We start from the raw sequence: 12,031 nt of genomic DNA, 5'->3' as shown, positions 1-12,031 counted from the left end.
TAGAAATGGCAGATGAATACAGAACCAAAGTAGGGGAGGAGTTGGAATCAGTGAATTGGAATGAAATGGATCTGGACAGCCTGTGGAATTCATATAGGGTTTACTTAGTTAGGAATGCTAGAGCGGTGTGTTGTGTGGCAAAAGTAGCAACAATGAAGAAAGGTACGGCATGGTGGGATGAAGAAGTTAAGAGAGCAGTGGAGGAAAAGAGGAAGCAGTATCTAATGTGGTTACAAGATAGAGGTTCAGTTGAAATAAGAAATGAATATACTGAGAGCAAGAAGCACGTAAAAAGACTAAAGAAGGAGGTAAATGATGATCTAGGAAGGCAAATGAACGCAAACTACTCTAAAAATAGGAACTTATTCTGGAAAGAGGTGCGTAAATGGAGAAGTGAAAGCAGAAAGAAATGTGAAGGTATGAAAGATGTAGGTGGTAGATTATTTACCCTTGGGATTGAAGTAAGGAGCAGATGGAAAGAATATTTTGAATGCCTGATGAATGGGAACAAAAAGAGCAGAGCCGCTGTAAAAATTAGTTTTGGAGGAGTGCAGAGAAAGAATGGAAAGCAGTGCAAGGAAACGTGACATTCGTAGAGGTGAAGAACGCTGTGAAGCGGCTGAAAAATGGGAAAGCAGCTGCGATTGATGAGGTGTATGCAGAGATCGTTAAATGTAGTGGAGGGAGCGGAATGAAGTGCTTCTTGGAGATATGTAAGAAGGCATGGATGAGTGAAACTGTGTCAACTGAGTGGATATAGGCTGTGACTGTACCCCTGTACAAAAATAAAGATGAGTGAAGTGTGTGCAAGAGTTATAGTGGCATAAGTTTATTGTGTGTTGTAGGGAAGGTATATGGAAGAACTATTATACAGAAAGTGAGGGGGGATATCAGAAGTCCTGGTGAGTGATGAACAGGGTGGTTTTAGGAGTAGCAGAGGATGGGTGGATCAAATAATTGCAGTGAGACAGATAATGCAGTGGGCTTGTGAGAAGGACTATAATGTGTTTATGGCATTTATGGATCTGGAAAAAGCACACGACAAAGTAGACAGAGAAGGACTGGAAGGTTTTGCGCTTGTACGGAGTAGATGGTATGCTTCTAGGTGACGTCAAGAGTTTTTATGGTGGTAGTGAGGCTTGTGTAAAGGTAAGTGGGCATCTAAGTGAATGGTTCAAGATCACTGTGGGCCTGCGACAACGTTGTGTTATGTCCCTATGGTTGTTCATTATATATATGGATAGGGTGATGAGAGAAGTAAAAACACGATTAACAGAGAAAGGGATGGCGTAGGCTATGAATAGTGATGAATGGAATATCTTAAATTTGTTGTATGCTGATGATGTAGTACTGCTTGCAAATACCGGACAAGAACTGGGTAGACTAGTGCACAGTTTTCCTAATGTCTTTGAGCGTCGTGCCTTGAGAATAAATGTAGAAAAGAGTAAAGTGATGGTTATTGAGAAAGAAGGTGACTCCCAACGTGATGTTGCAGTGAATGGAGAGAGAGACTGGAATTTGCATGAGAGTTCAAATACCTGGTTACAGTGATATAAAAGAGAGGAAAATGTGCAAAAGAAATAGAAAGTAGAATGACACAAGAAAGGAAAGTAGTTGGCGCTATGTAGGCCTTCATAAGAAACAAAGGATTGAGTGCTGCAGCTGCACGAGGCTTACATGAGGGATTGTTTGTGCCAGCTTAACATATGGCCGTGAGACTATGGTGTGGCATGAAAATGAAAAATCAAGAGTGAGAGTATTGGAGATGGGACTGCTGAGGAATGTGGGTGGAATGCAGAGAGTAGATAAGATACGAAATAATGTGATTCGTGAAAGATGCGGATGAGGAAGTCTGTGGACACCAGAATCGAAGACAGTGCACTGAGATGGTATTGTCATGTGGAGAGAATGAATAACAAGAGAGTCATGAAAAAAGTACATCCGATCCAATTTGAAGAAGGAAGGAGGCGAGGTAGGCCAAGGAGAAGGAGGAGGGATATGGTGGATGAGTGTGTGAGGAAGAGAGGTATGGAAGTCGGTAAGGCTAGGGGACTGACGAGAGACCGAGCTGGCTGGATGAATGATGTGAGAAGTGCATGAACAGGGACTTGGCACCCCTTTTTAACGTGGCAGCGTCAGGACTGACTCTGTTGGATATATTAATGTGAAGCTTATGTGAAGCCGCAGAATTTGGTGAAAGTTTTTGGCGTATTAGATAGAGACAGGATTCCGGGGGTTTGAATGATCAGTGAATGGAAAGGTGGTCCATTACATTGGGCAAACTTGGGTTGTCTGGACGTTGCTACTCCTCACCCTGCCCAAGCGTGGGAAGGGAAGTCCGGATGATGATGATGATGATTATGATAATGATGATGATGATATTGGCAAGAACAGTAAAACTCACCACTGGTGTAGTGAGTTATAAAAATAAATGCAATCCCTTTATGGCAAAAGCAATGTCTCAACACCCTTAATAGCACTGGTAAACAGCCAAACCAAAGAGAATCTGGTATATATGTGTGTGTGTGTGTGTGTGTGTGTGTGTGTGTGTGTGTGTGTGTGTGTGTGTGTGTGTGTGTGTGTGTGTGTGTAAATATATAGATAGATAGATAGATAGATAGATTGATAGATAGATACACAGATAGATAGACAGATAGATAGATATAGATTTAGATATATATAGATATATATCTATATATATGAATCCTCTGTGCTACAGTGGTAGAGTGTGCATTTCGCACGCTGGTGGGCGCGGGTTCGCCTCCCGCCAGAGTTGTACAAACTTTGGGAAGCATTTACCGAGCCACCGACCGATTTGGCGGACATAAGGGGAGCTTTGGTTGAACAAGTGTCGCATACTAGTATGCTTGAACCCAGTCGGCTTAAGGTGGGCTGATTACACTTGATTCACAGACTACACACACATCCAAAGCCACTACAACACTACAATAACACTCACAAGCACTTCTTACCCTACAGACAGTCTCTACTGTACTACACAGCTTAAGCCACTGAGTAGAGATACATTGGCTGTATCGTCCCTGCTTCGGTAGGGATAGGCCGGTCCTTCAGTGGACCTCAACGGCTGATGATATATATATATATATATATATATATATATATATATATATATATATATATATATATATATATAAATATAAATATGTATTGATAGATAGATAGATAGATAGATAGATAGATGGATAAATAGATAGATATAGATATAGAAACATAGATAGATAGATAGATAGATATAGATGTGTGTGTGTACATCTCTATAGTTTTTCATTTAGGAACTAGATGCCTGGTAGTGTAGTTGCTGGAAACTATGGTAACTTAGCCATGGACACATACAATATTAAACATAACATTACTCATGACATAAAGATAAAAAGTTGGAAAACATAAAGCACGAGGTATTGTAACTAGAATTTATTCAGTGAGAACACAAGACGAAACAGAAGTTAGTTAAAGAATGAAAACTCCTGTCAGTAAGAAATTTAAAGAATAGAAAGCCAAATATTAGACTCGTTGGTACATCCTGTTTACTCACTTCTTTAGCTCGATGATGCCGTGGTCCAGTTTGGGGGGATCCGTAGGGCACTCACCATTTGCAGCTGAAAAACAAACTCATATCAGAAAGTAATTTAGCACAATTACCATAAATATCATCACCATTGTTATTATCATAATTATCATTATCAGCAGCAACATGACTAAAATTTTCCTCCTCATATTCATCAGCATCATTAGCAAAAACAACAACAACGACAGCAGCGCTAATAATGTTCTGTATATCTATCTATTGCCAGACTCCTTAATCCCGTATGAGGTGGCCACAAACAAATCTCCTCCATGTCTCCCTGTCCCCCACCATTTCATTGCCCTGCTCCCACCTTACATCCCCCTCTCTCATATACGTCTCCACTCCATCCCTCCATCTCATCCTTGGCCTCCCCTTCCCTCTCCCCCCCCCCTTTCCACCTCATTCACATACACTTTTCTCGTTAGTCTCTCGCTCTCATCCTCTCAGCATGGCCGAACCACCTCATTGCGTTTCTCCTAACGCTTCCTATCCGATCCACATCCACACCGCAACGCTCTTTCACTTCCTCATTTGTCAGTTTGTCACTCCATGCGACTCCATATGCTCCTCTCAAATAACTCATTTCCACTGATGTCACTCTTGACTTCCGTCCCTCCAACGAGATCCAAGCTTCATTTCCATAAGTTGGGGTTGATATCACAATCCTGTCATGCAGTAACTTTTTCACTTCCATGCTCACTTCTCTGTTTCATATCAATACTTTCAAGGAACCAGCAACCTTCTTCCCTGTTGCTCCCTTTCAAGCACTTCACCCTCCAAACTTCCATCCTTGCACATCATACTACCAGAGTACTTAAACACACTCACATTTTCCACTTCCTCTTCAACCATCCTCACTGTACATTCACTGACTTCATTTCTCTCGAAGACCATAACTTTACTCTTCCCTACATTCACCTTTAGATTCCGTTTCTTAAACACTCTCCAAAACTCATCCATCAAGCCTTGCATCTCCCCTTCGTCTTCACCCAACAACATAGTATCATCTGCAAACAGGGAGTTTCCAAACACCACCCTCTCTCATTAGGGCCACTCCAACATCAACTGCCGTACCTTGTATCTCTTTTATTACCCCATCCATATAGAGATAGAACAACCATAAAGACATGACACATCCGTGTTTCAACCGAACCTTCAAATAGAAACATGCACTCGGCTCACTGTCCACATGCACTGCAGCCTTAGCATCCTCATTAATACTTTTCACGGCACCCAACTACTTCCATTTACTCCATATATTTTTATTACTTTCCACAATCCTTGTCTATCCACCCTGTCATATGCTTTCTCCAAATCCCTGAAGGCTGCATACTACTTCTTTCCCTTCCCTAGAATCTTCTCCACTAAAGGGCTAAGAATGAATATCTGATCTACACAACCTGTTCCCTTCCTAAATCCTCCCTGTTCTTCTCCAACTAATTCCTCTGTTATTTCCCTGACTCTGTCAATATGTATCCTACCAAATACTTTTCTATTACACTCACAAGATAAATGCCCCTATGATTACCACACACTTCTTTTTCCTCTTTTCTTTTGTACAAGGAAATAATTATACCTGATTTCCAATCCTCCGGGACTTTACCTTCCTCCCAGGCCAATCTGCACATCTTCCACATCCATTCCACTAATATCTCTCCCCCATGCTTCAGCATTTCACCACACACTCTGTCAATTCCTGGGACTTCCCTAATTATGACTCGTCACTGCTTCCACAACTTCCATCCTACTGATTTCCTCCTCTCTTCTCACATCCCTCTTTCTCCCAACCATTCCCCAGTCACTTATACTCACATTACTTTCATTAACTATGTTCTCTCCATCTGTTCACTTTTTCTCCCATCTCCACAAGTAATCTACCATTTTTATCTGTCACTCCCCGACTAACTTCTTTGACACCCTGTCTAACTCTCTTCTCCTCTTTCCAGAACATTTTCTTACATTCCCTCAACTTTACATTCAAATTCCTTCCAAATTCCTCATCCACTCTCTTCTTACTCTCTCTTACTAATCATTTACCAAATAGGCATTATAACATGATGTGAGAGTCTAAACTCGAAATAATTTGTATATTCCCCACAAACTCTTAACCTCATTATATAAAAAATTGGTTCTTCACATGACACTTCTTCACTTCTTAACAGAGAAAATGGTTGTATCCCGACACGGTATTGTTTATTTATATATTTATCTTTACAGGTTTCTTCATACGTGCTTCTTCTTCAGTGCTTCATTAACAAAGCTTCTCCTCATTTGCATTCTTCACTGTAGAAAATTTCCTCTGCATGCTACTTTTAACATCATGACATGATTCTTGCTGTCTTCTGACATTTCATTACTTTATTTGTTTCTCCGGATTTGGTCACTACTCGTACATCGAACAAACCTTACCAAAATGTGGCTAACCTGATTTGATCACTCCCAACCAATGACTTACAGCATTTTATGCAAAACTGTATTATCTTCAAACATCTTAATATCACCGGATACTGATACTGGCCTTGACTTGCCCCTTTTTTGTTGAAAGGTCAAACTTTTGCAAGTCGGAAGCAAATGATTCTTTCTATATTCTGTAAAAAGTACCGAAAACACTCGTCTTCACACTGCCCACCCTACAATGGCCGTTTCAACAAGGTGTACTCCCTTCGCCCTGATAACTCACCATCGTCCAAGCTCGTAACATCCACGCCTTGCAACCCAATCCACACGTTTCTGTTTTCCAATAGAGCATATGATCATACAAATGACCACCTAGACTGCCTGGAAGCCTACAGTGCCAATATTCATAATTAATACTTTGTTCCGGTCCGCTACTGTACTGTGGAAGAGTGTGCGTCTCGCATGCTGGTGGACGCGGGTTCGCCTCCTGCCAGAGTTGTAAAGCTTTGGGAAGCATTCACCGAGCCACTGACCGCTTTGGCGGACATAAGAGGTGCTGTGGTTGAATCAGTGTCGCATCCTAGTACAATTCCACTCAGTCGGCTTAAGGCGGGCCGATTACCCTTGGTTCATAGACTACACACACATCCAAAGCCACTACAACACTACAACCACACTCACAATCACTTCTCACCCTACAGTACATACAGTCTCTACCAGACAGCCTAAGCCACTGGGTAGAGCTATATTGGCTGTATCGTCCCTGCTTCGGTAGGGATAAGCCGGTCCTGCAGTGGACCTCAATGGCTGATGATGATGATGATGATGTGATCCATTACCCATGACCATCCTCATTCGTCTCTTTCCAGGTCTCAAAGACTATACTTTCGTGGGGAAGAAAATGAAAAAGGAGAGAGCCAGAGGTTGCTCTTATCTAGGAAATATTGGATGAGAGTGGACAGAAATAATTACGATTCGTCCATTTCCAGACACGTAGACAAAATGCCGTTCAAAGATCGGAAGTATGGATAGTGGAAAATACAGTTTGAAGACAGCTCCGTGGCTAAAATAACAGTTTCATGTGTGAAGAGATGAGAGTATCGGGTACCTCGCAATGGCGAAATGGACATGGAAAGGTGCGAGTGTGAGTTGGCGGATGGGTGTTGTGCCCATCGGTAATCGGGAAGGGATACGTTCAACTGCGTCGAAGAGCAATACACACACACATACACACAAAGAGAGAGTGAGCACACCCATTTTCTGGAAACTGAACCTTGGATAGGAAGTAATGGGATTTTTCCATGATATCTCCCAAGACTTGGGCACTCTAGGAAAACTGGTAGCTGATGGCACACTGTTTGATAATATGAAATATCATTCTGGAAAATTTTTTAACTGAAAGAAGGAGGAATTGAGCTCATATTGCATTATCAACAGCAAAATTTTGTTTATCTCAGTTAGAAATAACAGAGAAGTAAATAAACCAAGGTGTGACATAGCGTGGCATAGCCTCGTCTTGTAGTTGTTGAAGCAACTGTTATGACAGACATTGTGAGACGCTTATGGAAAAGTGAAGGAGGGAATCATAATTATTTGATTTGAAAGACCTATATGTACAGCTTATAAGATCATTCATGATGGCTGTTAGAACAACATCCACATGGCAATCAGAATGGAGCCTGGAGATAGTCACACACTGAAGACAGAAATAGTTAGAAGTCAGTCTGAAACCTTAAAGGTCAATGCCTGACTCAGACTAAGGCCTTTAAAATGTTAGGTGCAATGGCAAGCGTTTCTCCAAAGCCCTAAAAGGATGATGAACAAGAATCTGTAAGGGATCTGAAAAGATCGCCAGTGGAGCATCCCGCGAGAAATCATCAAGACAGGATGATGTTTATGAGAAGGCACAGGTTAAAAGACAAATATAAAGGAGTTTGTCTAGGCAGGATAAAGGGGCAGAGGTCTTGAGAACAATAGAAAGAATTCTCACAGTTATGAAGCAAGGGATGTCAGAAATTATATCTGAAGTCCTTCTAATCACACTGATCTCATGAACCTAGGAGACCTGACACCAGGTAAAAATTCTGGAATTTCATTTCTATATCCATTGCATAGACAGGGATATTTTTGGCTTACATCTTTACAGGATTAGATCTGAATGAGTAATGTTCGATGTGAAGAACCTGAACAGCCTTAACCCGCGGTGTCCCGTCGACGTTCTTTAACGTCCAAACGTTTTGTCACTGCCAATCCCGTCGACGTACATAAACGCGAATCAATTGCAAGATCCCTAATTTGCACAATTTTCAATTTTCGCGAGTGATTTTTGGTACGTATACACGTGACACCTTCCTCTACAAGATGCCAGGCAGGGACAATGCCTTACCCAGTATGACCTCCTCCCCCCCCTGCATGCCATTGTCTCAGCAATTCACCTGTTATCAGTGACCTGGCCAGTAAAGCCATGTCATGCCACGGTACGAAATTCAGGGCCAGAGTGATTCCCCAATCAATGATAATGTGGAGGACAAACTTTACATAGCATTAGAGGAAGAAACAGTCAGAAATGATGATCAGGTAATGTGGCAAAAAAAGGTCAGGTATGGTGATGAGTTAGTGAGTGAAACAATTCTTATAATGCCTATATTACTGCTTGAAAACCAATATACTCTTGTACTACATATAGATTCATACCAAGTAAATAAATAAATACCGTTTATGAGTGGTGTGAAATAGTTATCCTCCCATAGAACTCGTTTTCTTTGGTGCCAGCCTGTTAGAAAACCCATTAAGGTAAGCAGGTACTCCTACCTGTATCAACTATTTTAAACCTCAGATGAGCGATTTCTCTATGAATTTTCGATGTTTCTCATCAGAAGCGGAGGTTTGAGCCAAAAAAAAATTTTTCCAAAAATGGTCGGGATTGGGGGGAGTCAGTGGTGGAAAAGTGGTAGGGATGGGGCGGGTTAAGCAAACTTGTATGTTGAAAGAAAATTGATAAAATATTACGTGCAGTTGCCTGAGCTGAACTCTTAACAAAATGAATTCTAACTAGTGCAAATAAGAAAATTCGACTGCATTTTCTTATTCCGGAAGTTATGTCCGTAGTACTGTAGTAGTAACAGTTGATCCCTAGGCACTCTGTCCAAACAGCCCCGAGTCCATAAGGAAGGCCATGGCCGAGACCGAGATTTCCCACAGAGCTCTCAAAGGGTGTATGTTGTGTTGTTGGCGCAGGAGATTGTGTGTAATGCAGTCTTCCATAATGTGCTTAATCGTATGAGGTGCAGTGGTGCATCCTGGACAGGCATCAGCGACGGAGTCATCAAGTCTCTTCTGATAATTCAAGAGGGCTGAATGATGCCCACATATCAGCCTGGCGAAGTGGACCATGTCCTCACAAGGGAGGTAGGATTCAGAAAGGTGGATATTAGGAGGTCGTGCATGCAGCTGTGTGTTGCCCTTGAGTGACTGAATGCATCGGCGAGTGATTTGAGCATGGATATGACTCTAGAAGCTGGTTTGAGGTGGGCGAGGGGGGAGAGATGACAGTATTTGTGTATGACATCGTGAGCTAGGTGTTGTTTGATGTTCATTGGTGTGTGTGGATGTACTGCCATGTAGTCTCGTGGATAGTATGGGTTTGTCAAAGCTGCAGAATGAATTTGTGTGCCTCTTATATTTAGATGATCCTTGACTTTTAGGACTTTGGTTTCTTGGTGTAGGTAGTCTGTGGGTGAAGTAGCTGTACATCCTGTGATTATTTTTAAGCCTTGTTCTGTATTCTCTGTAGGGTGTTGTAATGTATTTCAGTGAGGTTGGAAGCCCAAACAGAGGTTGCATAGTTCATCACTGAACGTATATATTGTTCGTAAACTATAGTGGTGGTTTCTTTGTTCTATCCGACTGTTGTATGGGCAAGTGACCTTAGGGCGCTGAGTCTTGGTGTTAATTTATTTTTAATGTTTATGATATGTTGTTTAAATGACACTGATGTATTGTATGTCACACCAAGGATTTGTGTGTGTGTGTGTGTGTGTGTGTGTGTGTGTGTGTGTCTTTTTCATCTCACCTTTCACACAGACGGGTTGACCCTGCAGCACCCACTGTCCCTCTTTACACAGCACCTCCTGACGTCCGCCCTCTAATCGATAGCTGCCCATGCACCGCACCCGGCCATACGTATCACTGTCACGGGGAACACAACTCATTACACACGAGACCCCTCTTATTAAACCCTATTCCCCAACGACTTGTTTTCAATTTCATTCTTTTCATTCTCAGACGATTTAATGCAACTTAAAAAACACAATACAGGATGAAACAACCTTCATTTCTACGAGATCTTTCCTAAGTTGAAAACAGTCGACTACAGGCAAGAATAAAGTGATATATAATATTCTTGGGCTGATGGAGAACAAATTGAGAGCTCAAAAACCCAGATAACCTTAATTTATCATGAAGCTATTTGGAAGAATTCTGAACCTTAGATTACTTTAGTCTTCAGACCATGTTATATAGCATTTTCAGCAGCCAGTATACATAAATCCATTTTACACATCCCATGGGTTCCACATGCAGAAACTGGGGAATTACCTGCACTGCATGTACCTCTTAGTTTTAATGCATCATACTATAAACCCATATTATCACTTGTTAAGAAGGCTTCCCAACATCTCTCTTCCTTAAAAGTTTAATTCTGTATCCGATACATTATAAATCATAAGCTGGTGTCTTACTTTTGTGACGTTCATTGATATACAAACACATACAGTAATAAGCAAACAAGATATATTAAGAAGTAATATGCAAAATAAATTCCTAACAAGTGATGCCAGGTTCAACAAACCTCGCCTGACATCAGTTATTTTATTGCTGTTAAATACTGAATTGGTACTGCCATTTAGTGTCAGTAAACAATTAAAGTTTAAGGTACTGGCGCAAATGAAATCGAACTTGTTATCTGTCAATACTAATTATTGATTTCGAGTTTTAGCCCCCTGAATATCCGTGACCTTGATTTGACCATTCAAGGTCACTTAATAGTCTGATGGCAGAATGGTCATTTTCGGGTGAACCTCGTTCGAAGACATATACAAAGTTTTATTGCATTTTCTGATACTTTGTGATGTAACCATCAAAATAAAAAAGTGCATCCAGCTGGCCCACTCGAGCATTTCAAATTGGAGGGCGAAATCCAATATGGCCGCCTGCATGAATGATGATGCTAATAAAACATGTTTAGCTATCTTTTTCAGTGTTTAATTTTCTTCATACAATAATAATATTAACTTTTCCTATCAGAACATGCACTAAACAAAATGATCACCTGTAAACTACACATTGTAACATTTTATTTTAATGATTTTTAAGTGTTTATAATAATTTTTAGGTGCCGATAGAAGAAATTTTGAATGTTAATAAATTGCTATCACTAAAGTCAATAAAACAATAAAGGTCTCATTTGAGAAAGTGATTGGCCACTCCATTTGCTTGTCATCAAAGAGATGCTTCCTTATTTCAATGCTAATGGTCATTCCAATTATGGAAGGTATGCCTTGTATTACTTTCATTCTATGAGCAAACTGCCTGATGAAGTGCTTCAAGACTTCATGGACGGAGGTCATGTATTGCGACATCAACCAGGCATCTGGAATGGCATCTGGTCTGACCAGTACATTTGAGACAACTTTCATGCGTTATGGCCATAGTCCAGGAGGAATTATTGGAATAACCTATCAACCAGCAGCATTGAAAAGGTGGATTCTTGGACTACATATCTGCACTCAACTGAAAAAAGATGTTTTATCCATGTTTGGTGGAAACGCACAATCCACAGTCATGACCCACAAGGAAGAAGGTCCTTCAAGGATACAAAGTGATGAAGTAGACAGAGCAAAAATTCAGGAGAAACTTCAAAGTTGCATAGATCCACTGAACGGAGAGTGCCATCCACCCGGACTGATTTATGTGGTTACAGGTAGGATATGTGCAGAGCATGTCAATTTTGACAGGGTTGTTGAATTGGGAGCAGCTATGATGAAAACA

At 41.0% G+C, this 12,031-nt stretch overlaps 1 protein-coding gene across 1 annotated transcript in view; it reads right to left on the bottom strand.

The window, feature by feature from the left end:
* Positions 1-12,031, bottom strand: part of LOC145415098 (coagulation factor XIII B chain-like) — a 141,184-nt gene that overhangs the window by 26,934 nt on the left and 102,219 nt on the right. The window contains exons 10-11 of the mRNA XM_080284517.1: positions 10,056-10,171; positions 3,554-3,617 (exon numbers count right to left, since the gene is read on the bottom strand). Of these exons, the coding sequence (XP_080140643.1) occupies positions 3,554-3,617; positions 10,056-10,171 (180 nt within the window). The remainder of the gene's footprint in view (positions 1-3,553; positions 3,618-10,055; positions 10,172-12,031) is intronic.

The sequence above is a fragment of the Coenobita brevimanus genome, chromosome 13 (genome assembly GCF_032717465.1).
Source record: "Coenobita brevimanus isolate Jiangsu-jjx chromosome 13, ASM3271746v2, whole genome shotgun sequence".
Classification (NCBI taxonomy): Eukaryota; Metazoa; Arthropoda; class Malacostraca; order Decapoda; family Coenobitidae; genus Coenobita; species Coenobita brevimanus.
The sequence above is the reverse complement of the archived record's forward strand: the minus strand, read 5'-3'. Positions and strand labels throughout refer to the sequence as shown.